The sequence below is a fragment of the Schistocerca cancellata genome, chromosome 5 (genome assembly GCF_023864275.1).
Source record: "Schistocerca cancellata isolate TAMUIC-IGC-003103 chromosome 5, iqSchCanc2.1, whole genome shotgun sequence".
Taxonomy (NCBI): Eukaryota; Metazoa; Arthropoda; class Insecta; order Orthoptera; family Acrididae; genus Schistocerca; species Schistocerca cancellata.
The window spans coordinates 648,085,070-648,106,921 of NC_064630.1; the positions used below are offsets into that span (position 1 = coordinate 648,085,070).

Consider the following 21,852-nt stretch of genomic DNA (forward strand, 5'->3'; position numbering starts at 1 on the left):
AAAACCGTCTCATAAATAAAGGACTTGCAGCTGAATCGATCTTATCTTCAATATTCCTATCACTGTTATGAAACGAATGAAACACTACACATGTTTTACTAATCACCATGTTCTCGAAACAAGCTGCAGTGACTATCTGGTTCTGACGGGTTGTCGAACACGTTTTCCAATCGCGCACCCATTAACTTAATGATGGAGAATGTTTCGGACAGACGTACAGCCTTCTAACAGGTGGGAGAGCGTCGATATCTAGAGGCTTAGCGGCACAGCGCGGCAATACGAGATGGCTGCGCAGGCGTACGTATCGGTGACGACAGTGCTGCGGGAATACGCCTCGGACGGCTCCTTGCATGGCGTCCGCTACCTGGACCCCAAGCGGTGCAGCGCGGCCGCCAGGTAACAACTCGCTCATCACCACCGCGTCTACCAGAGAACCCCACTCCCACTTCTTTAAAGGTTCAGACTCCCATGCATGAAACGTCACATCTCCCGAATTTTTTGTCATAAAATGATATAAATGTGCAGATACATTCATTGGTATACACTGAGGTGAAAAAAGTCATGGTACAGCGATATGCACACATACAGATGGCGATAGCATCGCGTACACAAGTTATAAAAAGGCAGTGCATCGGTGCGGCCATCATTTGTACTCGGATGATTCATGTGAGAAACTTCACGACAAGATTTAACAGACTCTGCACGCGGAATGGTAATTGGAGCTACACGAATGGAACATTCTATTTCGGAAATCGTTAGGAAATTCAATATTTCGAAATCCACAGTGTCAAGAGCACGCTAAGAATACCAAATTTCAGGCATTACCTCTAAGCACGTTAAACGCAGCGGGCGCCCGAGGAGCAGCAGCGTTTGGGTAGAGTTGTAAGTGCTAACAGACCAGCGACACTGTGTGAAATATCCGCAGAAATCGACGTCGGACGCAACACGAACGTGTCCGTTATGACACTGCGGCGAAATTTGCCGTTAATGGCCTTCGGCAGCAGACGACTGACGCGAGTGCTTTTGCTAACACCACGACATCGCCTTCAGCGCCTCTCCTGGGTCCGTTCCAATATCGGATGGGCCCTAGACGACTGGAAGACCGTGATCTTGCCAGATGAGTCCCAATTTCTCTTGATAAGAGCTGATGGTAGACGTCAAATGTGGCGCAGACCCCACGAAGCCATGTACACAGGTTGTCAACAAGGCACTGTTCATGCTGATGGTGGCTCCATAACGTAGTGGACTGGATTCTCTGGTCCAATTTCACCAATCACTGACTGGAAATGGCTATTTACGGCTGCTTGGAGACCATTTGCTCTCATACATGGGTTTCATGTTTCCAAACAACGATAGAATTTTTGTGGATGACAATGCACCATGTCGCCAGGCCACGATTATTCGCAATTGCTTTCAAGAATAGTCTGGAGAATTCTAGTGAACGATCTGGCCGCCTCGATCGCCCGACATGGATCCCATCGGAAAAAAGGGGTTCAAATGGCTCTAAGCACTATGGGACTTAACATCTGAGGTCATCAGTCGCCTAGACGTAGAACTACTTAAACCTAACTAACCTGAGGACATCACACACATCCGTGCCCGAGGCAGGATTCCAACCTGCGGCCGTAGCAGCAGCGCGGTTCCGGACTGAAGCGCCTAGAACAGCTCGGCCACACAGGCCCCATCGACCATTTATGGAACACAGTCGAGAGGTCAGTGCGTGCACAAAATCCTGTACCGGCAACACTTTCGCAGTTACGGATGGCTATAGAGGCAGCATGTCTCAATATTTCTTCAGGGTCTTCCAACGACTTGTTGAGTCCATGTCGCATGAAGTTGCTGCACTACGCCGGGCAAAAGGAGTCCGACACGCTATTAGGAAGTATCCCATGACTTTTGTCACCTCAGTGTGTCTGGATATTGTCTGCAAAATTCTTTGCGAACAGAATTAGTAGTAAAGAAACAATAAGTTACAATGTAAAACCTCATGCTGAAGTTCCACTGCATAAAAAGCGAAAATGTACATTGCACAACAAAATTAAAGGATCACTTTTTTCGAAAAGTCTCCCTTGCGATACATACGTATGAAAGTTCCCTCAAAGGTACCTACCACATTCATCTATAATGGTGCAAAAGCGTAGCGCCCTGCGACATCATCCTCGGGCTCGATGACGCTTCAAACAGCAAGATGTCAACACACGCGAAAAAGGCCACAGCTCAGAAGTTCCTGTGAGCTGTAAGGCGGGTTTATGATGTCGTATTCGCACATATCTTTCTACAGTTGTGCCCAAACCCAACGTGTACGTATCACACTATGACCGGTAGGTAATCCCTTCGACACTCCTTATATGCGGTTTGCTTGCCTTCAGGCGCTACAGCAGCTGCGAGGCTGAAACGTTGTCGACGTTTCTGACAGGTTCATTTTTAACGTGCTCAACACAGGGGTGTGGGTGGCACCGAGACTTTTGTCGAACTGGGGGGGGGGGGGGGGGCGTAGAGGGACCCTTTGCCGTTTTATTCACGCACATGTTAATGTTGTCCCTCTCCGTGATCACACCACAGGAGGGTGTGAAACAGAAAGCATAAACAGACTTTACTTCTTCGGATCACGTTCAGATTTCGTCGAAAGGTTTTGAACGCTCCCTGGTGGCTTCATCCTGTATAATGGAGCAAAAACTGCGGTCGCGCTACACACCAAAGGCGTGCGATCACGTTCAGAGCGTTTGCAGCCCCACGATATACTTAGAGTAGGGCTGAAACGACTATCGGGTGGCAGCAGTGTCGAGCGTTGTGTTGCTCTTGGAAGTGCGAACTGTCATTTTCGAGCGCGAAATGTGTGATATTCGACGCTCCAAAGGTAGGGATGGTGTCATCGACACCCTTTATGCAACCCACTGAGGCCTGCCTTCTCGTGTCGATTCTGAGCGGCGATGGGTTTGGAATGTTTTCCTCGGCCACCCATAAGAAGACTGCATGAGTTCAACGCTGGGTGTCGCGCTTCTGGCGTCCACCGCCGAGACGCCAAAAGAAGGGGGTGAAATATGGCTAAGCGGAGCTGTGACGGCCTTCCCATAGTCTGAGACGTCCGCGACGGCGTTCAGCAGAATAGTGGTGAAGTTTGGTGCCAATGTGACGGTGAAGTCACAGGGCAGCACACCTTTGCACCATTAAAGTGGAAGGTCGTAGGTATCTTTGAGGCAAATTTCAAGCATGGAGATAACTACGGGGTTTCGAAAAAGTGATGCTTTGTGTTGCGCAGTGTAGTAAACGATAAGCTGTTTTCCTTTCATTATTTTGTGTGTGTGTGACGGGGAAGGGGGGGGGGGGGGAATGTCAGCAAGAATAAATTAATGTCCGCAAGAATAAATTTTGTAAAGGTTTGAAATTATGTGTTAAGTTTATTGGAAGATGCTACGTGCTCTCATTCTGAAAAATCGGATGAATATAGTCTGTTTAATTTGCGCGTCGTGAGTTACGCTTCCTCAAGGCATATCTCTAAGTGATGTCTTATTGTGTTCAACCTTTAGTATGACCGTACACCATGAACCGTGGACCATAAAAAGCGCCTGCCTTTTACTAATATAGACTGATCCAACGTCTTTTTTGTTAGTTATTTCCTTTGTTGACGGACTATAATTCCTGAGGATTCTTCCCAGGAAACTCAGTCTGGAATCTGTCTCACATCCTTTTAATAGGTCCGAAAGTGTGCTCCAGGATATTTTATAGATGTGACTGCTTCCAATGACTGTTCAATAATCGTGAAATGCATACAATGAAGGGTAGTTCTGTCTCTTTATTATTGCGGTGCATCTATTTATTTTGAGGGTCAATTGCGAAATCCTGCCCCAAGACTCGATCCTCTGCAGATCTTCCTACATTTCACTACAATTTGCTAGGGTTGAGACTTCTCTGTGTGCAACAGCATCATCTGCGAAAAGTCTTATGGAACATTTGACATTATCCACTAGGTCATTTATTTATATTGTGAAAAGCAAAGGTCCTACCGACACACGCATTAGTACGCTGCTTCCAGGATGGCTGGCTCCGGATCGAATGCGTCCAACAGATTAACGACGAGGGCCGGTGTGCTGGCCACTCTAGTTGCGGTTTTTAGGCGGTTTTCAACAACCGACTAGGTGAATACGCGGCTGGTAAACACGTTGCACCTCAGCTCATTTACAAAAAATAGGACAAGGGGGAGTAGGACTCGCATTCTGAGGGTCGTGTACAAGTTTCAAACAATGGTTCAAATGGCTCTGAGCACTGTGGGACTGAATATCTGAGGTCATCAGTCCCCTAGAACCTAGAACTACTTAAACCTAACCAACTTAAGGACATCACACGCATCCGTGCCCGAGGCAGGATTCGAACCTGCGACCGTAACGGTCGCGCGGTTCCACACTGAACCGCTCAGTCACTGAGGCCGGCTGTACAAGTTTAATACGTCGATGATAAAAGGTGTACAACTTTGCTTCCGTCGTTTGCCGATAGGTGGCGACAATGGTAAGTAGCAGTCGAAAGAAACAAAACAGAGACGTCAGGTAGTTAGCTTGGACCTTCAAAGATTAGTCGATTTGTGTCTGGATCATAAAGTTGTTCTTGTTTGAAAATGTCACTTTACGAGCCTAATTCTCGTCATTTGCGGGAGGTGTTACTGTTTTGTTTCAATATGAAGAAAACAGCGGCTCGCAAGTACATATGGTAAGGACGCTGTTAGTGAAAGAACGTGTCGTGAGTGGTTTCAACGCTTCAAGAACGGTGATTTTAACGTCGTAGACCGGCAGTGTGGTGGAAGAGAGAATGTTTTCGAAGATGCAGAATTGGAGACATTTCTGAGTAAAGACCAGCGTAAAACTCAAGAACAATTGGCACTATTAGTGGCAGTGACACAGCAAGCCATTTGAAAACGTCTCAATGCTATGGGCATGATTCAGAAAGAAGAAACTTGGGTCCCGTGTGAGCTGAAACCATGAGACGTTGAACGGCGTTTTTGTGTTTGTGAACAGTTGGTTAAAAAATGGCTCTGAGCACTATGAGACTTAACATCTGGGGTCGTCAGTCCCCTAGAACAGAACTACTTAAACCTAACTAACCTAAGGACATCACATAGATCCATGCCCGAGGCAGGATTCGAACCCGCGACCGAAGCGGTCGCGCGGTTCCAGACTGAAGCGCCTAGAATCGCTCGCCACTGCGTGTGAACAGTTGCTTCAGAGGCAAAACGGAAGGGATTTCTGCATCGCATTGTGACCGGGGCGAAAAATGGGTCCATTACGATAACACTAAATGCAAAAAATTATGGGGATATCACGGCCATTCTTCCATGTCGATGGCCAAACCAAATATTCACGGCTTCAAGATCATGCTCTGCATTTGGTGCGACCAGCTCGGCGTCATGTAATATGAGGTGTTAAAACCAAGAGAAACAATCACAGGTGCTCGTTATCGAACGTAATTAATGCGTTTGAGCAGAGCATTAAAAGACAAACGGCCGCAATACAGCGAGAGGCACGATAAAGTGACTTTTGCAGCATGACAACGCTCGACCCCACGTTGCAAAAGGGGTCAAAACGTACTTGGAAACGTTAAAATGGGAAGTCCTACCCCACTTGCCATATTCTCCAGACATTGCTCCCTCGGATGATCACATGTATAGATCAATGGCGCATGGCCTGGCTGACCAACACTTCCGATCTCATGAAGAAGTCCCAAATTGGATCGATTCGTGGATCACTTAAAAAGATGAACATTTTTTTCGACGCGGGATACATACACTGTCCGAAAGATGGGAGAAAGTAGTGGCTAGCGATGGAAAATACTTTGAATGATGCAAGTGTAACCAGTTTGACTCATTGAAGGCTCAAATGTTGGGGAAAAAACGGCGGAAGCAAAGTTGTACACCTTGTAATAATAATAATTTCGTGTGGCTCAAAGGCCTGGTGCAAGCCTCTGTATTCGACGCCACTTCGGTGACTTTTGCGTCCCTAAGTTAGCCCAGATATCCAACCGGAGAAAAAGAACCCATGGAATATGAGGTAAGTGTTGTGTCTGGTGGCTCCTCGCATCGTTGAGAGGTAAAGGCTAGGTAAAAACGAAGACTGGGAAATCCATGGTTCGACCAAGATTCGAACCAGCGACATATCAGGTTCAAGGCATGCGCTTTATCGCTGAACCACCAGCCCCGACAAGTACAGGGTGACACAGAATAACGATAATGTTTGAAATGAGTAGTGGCAACCTTGGGCAGGTGGCAGCACTGCGGGTTCGTGACAGTTAGCGAGTAAACAGTACGCCTTTTCAGTAATCATGGATCAGTGGAACGGGCAACGGCGTACGTTAGCCACAAAAATGTTTTATAAAAACAATGATAGTTTGGTAGCGGCGCAGAGGGAGCTTCGACGTTTTTGTAATTTAGGACGTCATGAAGCCGTTCCGTCGAAACACGCGATAAAATGTTGGATTAATAGCTTTGAAGAGACTGGATCTACCCTCAAGAAGAAACCAACGGGACGACTAAGAAGTGTGCGTTCTCCAGTGAACATTGATGTTGTATGCGAGTCTGTCCTCGGCGTTGAATCCGTAAGCAAGCAGCAGTGGTTAGAATGTCCCGGGAGAGTGTTCGCAGAATTCTTCATCTTGATTTAAAATTTGATCCGTACAAACTATAGACGGTGCAACAATTGAAGAACAACGTATACCGGTTACCATTAGGATTCGGTCAGCAAATGATAAGAAAAATAAACAAAGACGATGAATTTCTAAATAAGTTGTGGATGTCAGATGAGGCACATTTTCATCTCACAGGTTATGTGAATAAACAGAACTACCGTTACTGGGCAAACACAAATCCTAATGATGTTCAATGAGGAATCTCTACAGCAGATTTCGCATAGAAGGACGCCATCTAAAGGATTTTAATTAAAAAAAAAATGATAAATGCCATCAATGTTTCGTAAATTACAAAGTTATAAGGTTTCTATTGCTATGAATGCAATTTCTTTCCTTCATCACTTCTAGTTTTATTGGATTGTGGAAATGTTCCCTTTTTTTGTGTGTAACTCTGTATGTACACCGTTCGTAGATAGGTATTGCCGAGAGAGTTTGTGAGTATCAAAAGATTTCGTCCTGACTTGTCATCGACGCATCTTGTTTTCTATTGCACCTGCTTTTGTTCCTGTACTCTTTATCCATGCTACGGATATTTTATTTAGCAAGTTTTATAAATTTGACGAACCAGTGTGGAGTTGTATTATTATAATTTGAGCAGTTCTCAGTATGTCGATGAGACCGATGTGTAATTATTTTTGTGGGAGATCTGAGAATCTGACGATGACAGCTAGTTACTGTCGAAACTGGCCATGAGATAGACTATTTCACATCATACGATTTTGGCTTCTAATAGTACAATTACAATATTAGATTGCCCTAACGATATGTGTAAGTTGTACAAAGTATGTGACATATATGGTCATATCTGTTGATTGCACTGACTTGTTGTTGTAGTCTTCAGTCCTGAGACTGGTTTGATGCAGCTCTCCATGCTACTCTATCCTGTACAAGCTTCTTCATCTCCCAGTACCTACTGAAGCCTACATCCTTCTGAATCTGCTTAGTGTATTCATCTCTTGGTCTCCCTCTACGATTTTTACCCTCCACGCTGCCCCCCAATACTAAATTGGTGATCCCTTGATGCCTCAGAACATGTCCTACCAACCGATCCCTTCTTCTGGTCAAGTTGTGCCACAAACTCCTCTTCTCCCCATTTCTATTCAGTACCTCCTGATTAGTTATGTGATCTACCCATCTAATCTTCAGCATTTTTCTGTAGCACCACATTTCGAAAGCTTCTATTCCCTTCTTGTCTAAACTATTTTTCGTCCATGTTTCACTTCCATACATGGCTACACTCCATACAAATACTTTCAGAAACGACTTCCTGACACTTAAATCTATACTCGATGTTAACAAATTTCTCTTCTTCAGAAACGCTTTCCTTGCCAATGCCAGTCTACATTTTATATCCTCTCTACTTCGACCATCATCAGTTATTTTGCTCCCCAAATAGCAAAACTCCTTTACTACTTTAAGTGTCTCATTCCCTAATCTAATTCCCTCAGCATCACCCGACTTAATTCGACTACATTCCATTATCCTCGTTTTGCTTTTGTTGATGTTGATCTTATGCCCTCCTTTCAAGACACTGTCCATTCCGTTCAACTGCTCTTCCAAGTCCTTACAAGTCTTGCACTGACTTAGAAACTTGCATTTCTTACACCGGCAAGGGACTGTAAACCTTAGTACGTGACATGAATTTAAATTTGGTACCTGTAACCACTGCCGAGAAAAAGAGGTCTTAACTGTTGGACAGACAGGTAGACTGACAACCAAGTGATCCTATATGGATTCCGCTTTTACCGACCGAGGTACTGCACCCTTAAAAGGTTCGGACACTTTCACATGGAATAACAATAGACGCATACAGGGTTGGTACACTAATTCCGTGAGGATGACGAGAGGTAGGACATCTGGCCACCCTCTACTACTAACACTGCCAAATCCGTAAATTAACATGCTGGCCCCGTGAATACACGGGATAAAGGCCAGAGAAAAAGAAGAAAAGGGGTAGATGACAAGTAATGGTCCTTTCAGCTCGCCCTGCTAACCGCGCGGTCTGACGCACTGCTTCCCGAGCGGGAAGGCGTGCCGGTCCCCGGCACGAATCCGCCCGCCGGATTAGTGTCGAGGTCCGGCGTGCCAGCCTGCCTGTGGATGGTTTTTAAGGCGGTTTTCCATCTACCTCGGCGAATGCGGGCTGGTTCCCCTTATTCCGCCTCAGTTACTCTATGTCGGCGATTGTTGCACAAACACTGTCTCCATGTACACGTACACCATAATTACTCTTCCACGCAAACATCTGGGGTTACACTCGTCTGGTATGAGACTTTCCCGGGAGGAGGGGGGGGGGGGGGGTCCACTGGGGGCCAAACCGCACAATAATCCTGGGTTCTTATATTTTGACTAAAGTTCAGTCTTGAGCACACCATTTATGTTTCAATGACATAGGTAACCGGTTTCGGTTATTTTTACATAACCATCATCAGACCTGTGGATTAATTTTAGGAAATACTAGAAACCAATCTTCAAATAAAATGAAAGTGTCTAATCACGTCAAAATTTAACAAGATAAAATAAAATTAATTGTACCCATGGCTGCCTTAGGATGGTAGGCGGAGCTCTCCTCAGCTGCTACGAAGTCAACTGATGGTTATGAGTGCTGAGCACGAGCTTAAATATCCAGAGGCTCCGCCTACTTCCTGTCACACTACTTCACAACTGCCAATCAGCGTTCATAATATGACGCCATCGTCAAAGTATAAAAGTAGGAAATACACTAATAACATAAAATTGATTCATTTAAAATGTCTGATTAACAGATAGTTAGTATGTGTACAGCTTATTTATATTTTAGATAAAAACCCTGATATCGCAAATAAAATCATATATTACAAGGATATGTAGATGATACATTATTGCTTTATAATGGTTCAAAAGATGAAATTGAGAAGCTTGCTATACAATTAAACTCTATGCATCCGAAGTTACAATTTACGGTTGAGCATGACAATCGAAAATTTATTAATTACCTAGATCTCACTATAACTAATAACAATGGGAAACATTTCTTCACCATATACAGGAAACCTACAACCACTGATGTTATTATTAATGCCACATCGTGTCATCCTGACAAGTATAAAAAAAAAGCATTTTTTAAGTCTATGATACACCGAATACTAAAATTACCGCTAGAAGCTAATGAGATCAAAAAGGAAATGACCATCTTAAAACAAATTGCAAAAACCAACTCTTTCGACACACGACAAGTAGATATCATTTTTTAATAAAGTGAACAATCACAAAGTACTCCACTAATAGGTAATCCAAAATATATGAAGATGACATATATGCGAAACATATCAGATAAATTACTAATTTATTCAAAAATTCTGGAATAACAATAGCATTCACAACTGACAATACCTTACAACAAAAATTAAGACATACCGTAAGTAAAGATAATGGAAAATTTACCAGATCAGGAGTATACAAGATCCAATGTAGAGACTGTGAGAAAATATACATCAGCCAAACAGGTCGAAATTTTGCAGTAAGGTACAAAGAACATACGTCGGGTACCTCACGAACAAAGTCTGTATTCGGCCATCATACAGCATTCAATAATCATGCTGATGGGACAGTAGAGCAGAATTTACAAGTTCTTCATTATGCAAATAAAAGCTTACTTATGAATATCTTAGAAGAAATCGAGATATATGTTCATTTGAAAACCAAATCATCAATGCTGCTCAATGAACAATTAGATTTTCGCGAAAAATATTTTTACGATAAATAAGCTGTACACATACTAACTATCTGTTAATCAGACATTTTAAATGAATCAATTTTATGTTATTAGTGTATTTCCTACTTTTATACTTTGACGATGGCATCATATTATGAACGCTGATTGGTAGTTGTGAAGTAGTGTGACAGGAAGTAGGCGGAGCCTCTGCATATTTAAGCTCGTGCTCAGCACTCATAACCATCAGTTGACTTCGTAGCAGCTGAGGAGAGCTCCGCCTACCATCCTAAGGCAGCCATGGGTATAATTAATTTTATTTTATCTTGTTAAATTTTGACGTGATTAGACACTTTCATTTTATTTGAAGATTGGTTTCTAGTATTTCCTAAAATTAATCTCCAAGTCTGATGATGGTTATGTAAAAATAACCGAAACCGGTTACCTATGTCATTGAAACGTAAATGGTGTGATCAAGACTGAACTTTAGTCAAAATATAATAAACTATTGATCACTGTATTCCAAAAATGTTTACCAAAATCCTGGGTTCGTTGTGGGGAGGCGGTGGGGTGGGTGGACTGCTGTGGCCTATTGTGGGGATGTGAACCACTGAGGGCTACGGCGGGTCGAAACCTGTCCGTCGTTTCTAGGTCACCAGTTTAAATACACAATACAACAACGGTCATGCAATACTCCCTTGAACTGGTGCACGACCGAAGTTACTTTTAATCTGAAGACTTCTCTCCATTAAGAATGACAAGCTGTGTTGTTTTTGCTAGAAACTGTTCAGTCGAACAGCTGGTCTCTGTTATTCGGTACGCTCGTATTTTGTTATTTACGTAGCAGTGCGGAACCGTATCCAACGTTTTCCAGAAGTGAACGAACACGGAATCAACTTTGGAGCCGGTGTCTAATGCTTTCTTGGTCTAGTGAATGAATGGAACACACTGGGTTTTGCACGATCATTGTTTCCGGAACACATGTTCTTTCCTACAGAGAGAATTTTTGGTCCAGCAATGTCGTATGTACACTCCTGGAAATTGAAATAAGAACACCGTGAATTCATTGTCCCAGGAAGGGGAAACTTTATTGACACATTCCTGGGGTCAGATACATCACATGATCACACTGACAGAACCACAGGCACATAGACACAGGCAACAGAGCATGCACAATGTCGGCACTAGTACAGTGTATATCCACCTTTCGCAGCAATGCAGGCTGCTATTCTCCCATGGAGACGATCGTAGAGATGCTGGATGTAGTCCTGTGGAACGGCTTGCCATGCCATTTCCACCTGGCGCCTCAGTTGGACCAGCTTTCGTGCTGGACGTGCAGACCGCGTGAGACGACGCTTCATCCAGTCCCAAACATGCTCAATGGGGGACAGATCCGGAGATCTTGCTGGCCAGGGTAGTTGACTTACACCTTCTAGAGCACGTTGGGTGGCACGGGATACATGCGGACGTGCATTGTCCTGTTGGAACAGCAAGTTCCCTTGCCGGTCTAGGAATGGTAGAACGATGGGTTCGATGACGGTTTGGATGTACCGTGCACTATTCAGTGTCCCCTCGACGATCACCAGTGGTGTACGGCCAGTGTAGGAGATCGCTCCCCACACCATGATGCCGGGTGTTGGCCCTGTGTGCCTCGGTCGTATGCAGTCCTGATTGTGGCGCTCACCTGCACGGCGCCAAACACGCATACGACCATCATTGGCACCAAGGCAGAAGCGACTCTCATCGCTGAAGACGACACGTCTCCATTCGTCCCTCCATTCACGCCTGTCGCGACACCACTGGAGGCGGGCTGCACGATGTTGGGGAGTGAGCGGAAGACGGCCTAACGGTGTGATGATGATGTTTGGTTTGTGGGGCGCTCAACTGCGTGGTTATCAGCGCCCGTACAATTACCCAATCTTTGCTCAGTCCAATTTCGCCACTTTCCTGGATGATGATGAAATGATGAGGACAACACAAACACCCAGTCATCTCGAGGCAGGGAAAATCCCCGACCCCGCCGGGAATCGAACCCGGGACCCCGTGCTCGGGAAGCGAGAACGCTACCGCGAGACCACGAGCGGCGGACGGCCTAACGGTGTGCGGGACCGTAGCCCAGCTTCATGGAGACGGTTGCGAATGGTCCTCGCCGATACCCCAGGAGCAACAGTGTCCCTAATTTGCTGGGAAGTGGCCGTGCGGTCCCCTACGGCACTGCGTAGGATCCTACGGTCTTGGCGTGCATCCGTGCGTCACTGCGGTCCGGTCCCAGGTCGACGGGCACGTGCACCTTCCGCCGACCACTGGCGACAACATCGATGTACTGTGGAGACCTCGCGCCCCACGTGTTGAGCAATTCGGCGGTACGTCCACCCGGCCTCCCGCATGCCCACTATACGCCCTCGCTCAAAGTCCGTCAACTGCACATACGGTTCACGTCCACGCTGTCGCGGCATGCTACCAGTGTTAAAGACTGCGATGGAGCTCCGTATGCCACGGCAAACTGGCTGACACTGACGGCGGCGGTGCACAAATGCTGCGCAGCTAGCGCCATTCGACGGCCAACACCATGGTTCCTGGTGTGTCCGCTGTGCCGTGCATGTGATCATTGCTTGTACAGCCCTCTCGCAGTGTCCGGAGCAAGTATGGTGGGTCTGACACACCGGTGTCAATGTGTTCATTTTTCCATTTCCAGGAGTGTATTTGCGTGATGCCTGAGTGGGGGTGAGTAACTTTCCTTCCGCTGTGCTCGGCCCTCACGGCTGGTGGCCCGTTATGCCGCAGGCTGTGCTGGCTGGTTTCGGTGGCGGCGTGCGCCGCGACGGCCGGCCTGCTGGTGTCTGCGACGTGGCGCCGCTACGGCGACTCCCCCACCGTGACGCAGGTGGCCGACACCGACTACCCGCTGCACCTCGTGCCCTTCCCCGCCGTCACCGTCTGCCCGCCAACCAGCGCCTTCAAGGGCGCCGGCGAGGAGCTGCTGGCCAGGTTGGTACAGTGCTCTGAAGGCTGAAGCACAGGCTAAATCAACAACAACACTACTGACCATTAAAATTGCTACACCACGAAGATGACGTGCTACAGACGCGAAATTTAACCGACAGGAAGTAGATGCTGTGATATGCAAATGATTAGCTTTTCAGAGCATTCACACAAGGTTGGCGCCGGTGGCGACACCTACAACGTGCTGACATGACGAAAGTTTCCAACCGATTTCTCATACACAAGCAACAGTTGACCGCCGTTGCCTGGTGAAACGTTGTTGTGATGCCTCGTGTAAGGAGGAGAAATGCGTACCATCACGTTTCCGACTTTGATAAAGGTCGGACTGTAGCCTATCGCGACTGCGGTTTATCCTATCGCGACATTGCTGCTCGCGTTGGTCGGGATCCAATGACTGTTAGCAGAATATGGAATCGGTGGGTTCAGGAGGGTAATACGGAACGCCGTGCTGGATCCCAAAGGCTTCGTATCACTAGCAGTCGAGATGACAGGCATCTTATCCGCATGGCTGTAACGGATCGTGCAGCCACGTCTTGATCCCTGAGTCAACAGATGGGAACGTTTGCAAGACAACAACCATCTGCACGAACAGTTCGACGACGTTTGCAGCAGCATGGACTATCAGCTCGGAGACCGTGGCTGCGGTTACCCTTGACGCTACATAACAGACAGCAGTTCCTGCGATGGTGTACCCAACGACGAACGTGGGTGCACGAATGGCTAAACGTCATTTTTTCGGATGAATCCAGGTTCTGTTTCAGCATCATGATGATCGCATCCGTGTTTCTCGACATCGCGGTGAACGTACATTGGAATCGTGTATTCGTCGTCGCCATACTGGCGTATCACCCGGCGTGATGGTATAGTGTGCCATTGGTTACAAGTGTCGGTCAGGAGTGTATTTGTCCAATGAATACCCGTTTATCATCTGCAATCCTTCTTGGTGTAGCAATTTTAATGGCCAGTAGTGTAGTTGCCTCCATTCGAGTCAGCGTGACTCAGTTCCACGTAATCTCAGATTCTGAGAGTTTGTCGGCTGAGTTAGATTAGATTAGATGTACTTTTCGCTCCAGTAGATCCATACAATCTGTTCACAAACAGATGAATGAGTGCTTCCGAGTTTTGGGTCTAGAGAAATCGATCGACATCGGCCCGCTCATGTATTGTGTCTTGCTGCTGCCAGCCTCGGCAATCTAATACAGAACCTTCTGTATTATCGATTGTGAAATGACTGTTGTTCTGTGTTGGGTCGCAAATTTATACTCCTTTTGATGAGTGACGAAGTGATTCGTAGCCATCACGGGCAGTGCCAGATACTCTTTCTACTCTTCGGTGAAGGACAAAAGGTAGTACTTTACGGAGTGGAGCTAAATAATTGCTCCACCCCCTCTCTTTCAGCTGATGAGATGAACAGTGACTGCAAAAAAAGAGATAAATTTTAATTCCAATTTTTCAGTTCGACTGTGTTTTAAAATTGCCCTTGCGAGGTGCCGGAATGGAGAAGAGTTTGTACATCTTTAATTCGGACGAATTTTACATGAAAACTGGACATGCACTCGACACCCTCCTTACATACCACCTAATTGATTATGTGCGCAACGGTAACTGAAGAAAATGATGGTGGACCCTGCTAGTTGGTAAAATAAGGAGTGCACACTCACAAATATTTAATAAAAATCGTAATCTACTCAGAAAAAAAGAGAACTTTATCATAATAAACAACATTAAATGGGATTCTGAATATATCTACGAAATGATAAGCGGATTAAATATTACAATGAGATTTATTATACATCAAGACATAAATGCACATGATTGTAGACACACACAGTAAGTTAAAGGATAGGGTATACTGAAATATTATGAGAATAAGAGTTGGCTCGAGAAAAAAGGGCTTCTACTCTCTTGTGATGCAATAGATTGACGATAATGACTGGAGGTCCTAATGAATCAAATATTAATCTCCCGACTATATAGCAGTATCGCAATTAGTAGTGAGAGCTCAAATGGGATCACAAGGAGAAACAAGCAAGGTGGACTTCTAGCAAAGCGAGCGAGAGTCCTGCTGAGGGATTCAGTATAAAATTGATAAGGTCCTACAATGCCGGAGCCGCAGAATACTGTACCAGTACTGAAATCTGCAGCACGCCGTCGGTAGGCAGCGTCCTGATGATGTAGGCTTCGACTTCTGCCGTGCAGCAACTCCGTGTCAACGCCTGGCCGTGAAGGCTGTCCGAGAATTCTAAGTTCTTCCGAAAACGAGCGACCAAGTCGCAAGACTGTCCGACTCCGAGAAAGAGCAGATCCCGAATCCTCTCTGTGATACGATGCAAGAGTGAAGCCAGCATTGCTCAACTCCCTACTCTCCTCGAAAACCGCGAATCAGCATTCTGTGCTGATTCCAAAATTCCCCCACACTGTCTCGGAACGTCATTTGCGCCAATAGCGACCGTTCCCTCCAATTTCGAGCAGCGCTTTATGACGTCAACTAGCATCAGTTTAAGTTGACCAATCATGCCTCTGCTATTCAGCTGAGGGCACTGAACTTGCCGTTTGACCGGCTACGAAAACAACGTTTTGAACACCCCTTGTGAACTGATATATGAATCCAATTCTAGTGCCGGTACTGTGTGACGTAAGCACGCCCACCTACTATGGCCAACCACTGTGTTAGCAGTCAGTGGGAGGAACCTGATTCTTCCGCTCCCTGCACCCCGCCTCAGAATTCGTTCATAACCTTGCAAATAAACTACACTGAGGGAATCCCCAGGATGCAGAAAATGTTAGAAAAGAAGGATACACAATAAATATTTACAACGAAAAAATGTACTAATATATCTTCAATAAATACCAGCTAAAGTGGTCCGCAGTGATATGGAACAAATCAAAAAAATCTTAAACATATTTTCATTTAAAAGACAATAACAAACTTATCACAAAACATGTAAATGCTCAATACACTGTGGTGCGTGTAATAATTCTTAGGCTGTTGCAGCCACATAGGATGAAATAGCCAAATCGTTTATGACACTTATTTACGTTGAGCACATTAATCCACTGAATTTGTACAATAGTCACACTGTAGGTCATACTCGAATTATTTGATATTAATGATAACATATACACATCAGTCAGTTCTGTTAGGAAATGGAGTAGAAGGAGTTGGCCACCAATAAATCCTTTAGGTTTCTCGTAAAGTGAACTTTATTAGTAGTTAATCTTTTTACGGCTGCTGTAAAGTTATCAGAAATGTGTATTCCTGAATAATGAACACCTTTCTGGACAAAAGTAAGTGTTTTTAAATGTATGTGGAAGTTTTTTCCGTATCTAGTGTTGATTCCATGAAGTGAGCTATTGGTTTTAAAAAGAGATGTGTTTTTAAAGATGAGTTTCACTATCTGACATTGTCCTAAGAAGATGAAAGCCAGTTCGTGACCAAATAAATATAAATATAATTTTGCAGAACATTTGGTGAGTGTTTGTTATTTATATTATATTAGGAAGCAGTAGTCAGTATCCAGAGTTCCTTGAATAGGCCTCTGCAGGACTTTCTTGCGTTCACACCACAAGTAATGTGTATTATACGTTTATAGACTCAGAAAACTTAAGTTGATGAGTTACCTCGAGAAAAATGCTTGTGTATGACTTTATGGACTGAAAGGAAGCAAAATAATTTACCTTTTTTCTTTTTATGTCAGCAGTGTTACCTACCTTGGAGTCACCTTAAGCCAGAATGCTTATGGTGAAAGATAGATCAGACGCTCGTTGCACTGTCGACGAATCGTGGATCGTACGAGTGACGAAAATAACGAGGTGGCACCAAAGTATACGGCCTTTTTGTCTTACGCAGGTAGAATTTCCAAGAGGATTGGTCGCAATCTGCGCAGACACGGTGTGAAGTGTGTTTTTCGACCACCATATGAGATTAGCGCTCGGTTAGCGTCTGCAAAGGATGATCTTTGTCTGTGTAAGCCGTATGTCTACTGCATCCTATACTTTCGACAGCCGGCCGCAGTGGCCATGCGGTTCTAGGCGCTACAGTCTGGAACCGCGCGGCCCCTACGGTCGCAGGTTCGAATCCTGCCTCGGGCATGGATGTGTATGATGTCCTTAGGTTAGTTAGGTTTAAGTAGCTCTAAGTTTTAGTTGACTGATGACCAAAGAAGTTAAGTCCCATAGTGCTCAGAGCCATTTGAACCATTTGAACCATACTTTCGGCATACCATCAGGACCGTAAGCGATCGGTTATGAAGCGAAAGTGTCACATACCCTCGCAACAATCTATGGTCGCTTGGCACTGCATTTCTCTCTCTCTCTCTCTCTCTCTCTCTCTCACTCTCTCTCTGTCTCTCTCCTCTCTATCTCTCTCTCTCTCTCTCCCTCTCTCTATCTCTTCTCCCTCTCTCTATATCTCTCTCTCTGTCGCTCTCTCTCTCTCTCTCTGTCTCAGTACTCAACACATACACGCAAATCCACACAAACCATACACCACTGACGCCAATTACAATTCATACTCGAGCGCCTCACCCAGTAAAACACGCTACGAAACAAATGAACACCACACAGCCACAACAACACGTAATGGCAGCGAAAACTCCGCCTATGTTTTGAGAAATCGAAAAAAAGTGCAGTGCCAAGGGACCATAGGTTAAGATGTAAGCCTATTTACTTCGCCAACAACACAGGAGAACGCACCACAACTTCAAAACTGTAAGTTACACACAAAAAGCGTGATACAGATTGATTTCCGTTCGTAAATCCATAACAAACAGAAAAATAAATTACGTTTTGCTGTTTGCAGATGACAAGTTGTATATTGTGTAGCAGAATAGCTACCAAAATAAATGGACAATAACATCATGTAGGGTATGTTAACTAATGCTTACATCTACTTTTCGCCAATTACGGTATAAATTGAACTTTTACATAATGCTGTAACCAACAAAAATGTTAATATGTAACAACTATTTTACAGTTAAAAATAAAAATTCAACCCACAGACTATAGCACAAAAGTGCTGAAACATGTATGGGTGAAACAAAACAAAAAAGCCGTCTTGCATAAGGCGAAACTTCTCATCCCATTTTCGTAGCAAGTACGGACATAACAAGAAGAACTGCGCCACAAGTTGATTGTTAGCACTTGTGTCTATTTCTCTTGCACATCCAGTTTTTCCTAAAATTTTGCTTCACTTATTCAGGTTCTTCATCGAGGTACACTTTAAACAATAGTATTGGCGAACAGCACTCCTTCTTTCTTAACGTAACCTTCTCGTTCTTGCAGTTAAGCTCTTATACAGCTTATTTATGCTGATAATGAATGCCACTTTAGGATGATGTGTGATCTACATAGACAGCACGAAAAAGGCCCCTGATGAACGTGATAAAGCACTCAGACACAATACGATGTTGGTTGTGAATCACATTATCACTGTATATAAGACTAATAGCCCACATAAATTTTGAAGATTCCGGCACATTATACCTCCCACGAGATGTAGAGGACACAAAAGCAAGAGTTTAATCTGGGATAGGGACCCTCTTACACCTTTTTAGGAAACACTGCCGTAAGTTATTTCTCCATACATGTTCTGAATGATGACCGGAGTAAGATTTCGTCGTTATTCCATCAACTTCATACGTGGATACTTCGTGGGTACATTTTCAGTATGTTCGGCTGCACTGTCCCGTACTCAGAAATGGGATAAGTCATAAAATTTAATTTTTTACAATCGATTCACTACTTGATCATAGTGTCAGTGTTAAACAATGTACAAAGATTATAAGAATGAAAATGACATTTAATATGCGAGTAGTTGCACTGCACTATGTTAGAACAGTTGAAAATGACATGTAAGACGTATATTGCCTCACCAAAAATATACATCTTTTTTTTACATTTATTGTCTTTCATGTTTCTCGATTTCGAAGTCTTTTATTACGACTGAATGTTGTAATTTCGTAATTCATTCTGAAAGTGGAATTCGCTTGTGACGTAGGGATTGAGAAGATCTCACTATCACAAACAGACGAAACTGGCTAATATGTTGGTTAAAATTGAATGAATACTTGACAGTAGAGATGTAGATAATGTCGATAGTTCTCTGTATCCAGGTTTAAATTCGGGTAAAGAGTTGTGATAACGTACAGACTATCAAAGAAAGTGAGGCGTCAGGAAGACACGGTCATATACCAGTGTAACTTGGAACACGTACACATCATCGGTGGGCATGTAAATGATTAGAGTTGCAGTTCTCTGCGACAGGTAGAACGGTCCCGAGAAAGCGTTAGTGTTGCTACCAAATGGTTCAAATGGCTCTGAGCGCTATGGGACTTAAGATCTGAGGTCATCAGTCCCCTAGAACTTAGAACTACTTAAACCTAACTAACCTAAGGACATCACACACATCCATGCCCGAGGAAGGATTCGAACCTGCGACCGTAGCGGTCGCGCGGTTCTAGACTGAAGCGCCTAAAACCGCTCGGCCACACTGGCCGGCAGTGTTGCTACCATGCTCGATAGGACACGAGGGGCGTGAACAGTGTTAGGTGTTAAGTGATCACTATGAAAGACACGGTGGTGACGTGTCCTCATGTGAGACAGTGTTTTCGGCGGTTGACAGTTTGAAAGGGATCTCATTGTAGGCCTCTATATGGCCAACTGCCCGAATCGTGCAATTTCCCAATTTCTGGGGCATTCGGATGTGGCAATGGCGCAATGTTGGGCTGCATGGGAATGTAAGGGCAGTCATACTCGTCGGCATACTCATGTCTGGCTATCACAAGAGAGGATCGCCATGTTACTCGTATGTACCTCGATACCCCTGGTGTCATAGTGGGGGGAACAATCCGATGTGACTTCAGGTCACGGCTGCCTGTGATTGAGGGAACTCCGACGGAGAGACGGTACGTCACGGATATGCGACAGTATTGTGGAGCCAGTTTTCAGCAGAACAATGCTTGTCCACACAGGGAACGTGTCTTTTATGCTCTGCCTGCGTGACGTTGATGTACTCCCGTAAACAGCGAGGTCCCCAGGTCTGTCCGAGATATAACATGTTTGGGACCAGCTGCTCCATTGCCAGTATTCAAAATAAAGAGAACTATTTAAAACAGGCATGGACCACCTTGCCTCGGGAGAGGCTACAAAGGCTATGTGACACTCTTTCCAATCGATTCAATGTATGCATCCAGGCCACAGTTGTGCAGTGTCGTACTAATAATACATGGGCTCATACTACCAAGTTCTTCGTAAATTTGACTATTTTGTGTTCACTGAAACATCATCACGCCTCCTCTCAACCGGTAAAGTTTCATTACCTTTCCTTTTCCCCCTCCTGGCTGCTTCACTTATTTTCGTCAGACAGAGTAATGTTTAAATGATGCAGTGAGTAATTAAACACATTTCATACGAGTTGATGTCTATTCCGCATGAGTAACTGATTCTAAATCACTCAAAATGCTTCGAAAATAATTGAAAAAATCTGTTTTTTTTTTTTAAATATATATATATGAAATCAGTCTAGTGGCCATGGAGAAATCAGCGGAACACAAAGGCGGCTGCAGTAATTGATGATCGTTATTTTGACAACTTACCAGAAATGTCACAGTGAATTTCATAAACTTGTAGTTTTTTGTAGACCCTGTGTCGAGCAATTTGTATAATTGTAGAAGAAATTCCCTCAATTACAGCAGTGAGATAATGAGCTGGAAACTAACGAAAATTGTTATCGAACTTCCGGCTAACGAGTCACTAATTCATAAATCGTTATCATATTTCAGTAATTGCTCTTAATGAAGTCCTGTTTTACGATTTTGTTGCGCTAACTGACTGTCCATCACACCGGGATGGTTATTGATCTACAAAAATTTCTCTTATTTTACTGTCAAGTACAGCGATATTTATAAAAATGTGCAACTGTTAGTTCCCACTCGGCGAGGTTTCTCCGATGTCTTCAAGACAAGATACTTTTTACTGTTATTACAATTATTTATTTTTTACAGCATACTAGTACGTAGCTTAGCTTCGAACAACATATAATCTTGATGCTATTACAGACCGTTCATTTCTAAGCATAATAGAATGTTAATATTTTCATTCTGTTCACCCACAAACTTTTTTGTCCGGTTTTCAGGAAACAACCCTCCTGATTCCGGAGAGCTTTGATCTGACTGCCTCTCAATTATGGAATTTTTATATCCAAATGAAGGATGGCGTGTTAGTGAAGGCACTGGTTTTGTATTCAGAAAGAGCAGGGTTCGAGACCCCATCCGATAATCCAGATGACAGTCTCCCATTGCTTCTTTCAATCAGAGTGAATGCTGGCGTGGTTCCTTTGAAATAAATGCATCAAATTTCTATCCCTATCTCGGCATTATTTGATTTCAAATGACCTCGCCATCGACGGGCCATTAAACATTAACTTCCCTTTCTGCTTTAGATGTGTCTCCATCAGATTGACTTCTTCTCGTCTCATCACAAATTCGCTG

General features: G+C 44.4%; 1 protein-coding gene across 1 annotated transcript in view; it reads left to right on the top strand.

The window, feature by feature from the left end:
- Positions 1–283: 283 nt before the first annotated feature.
- Positions 284–21,852, top strand: part of LOC126188739 (uncharacterized) — a 78,465-nt gene continuing 56,896 nt past the window's right edge. Inside the window, exons 1-2 of the mRNA XM_049930347.1 lie at positions 284–396; positions 13,145–13,348. Coding sequence (XP_049786304.1) covers positions 284–396; positions 13,145–13,348 — 317 coding nt within the window. The remainder of the gene's footprint in view (positions 397–13,144; positions 13,349–21,852) is intronic.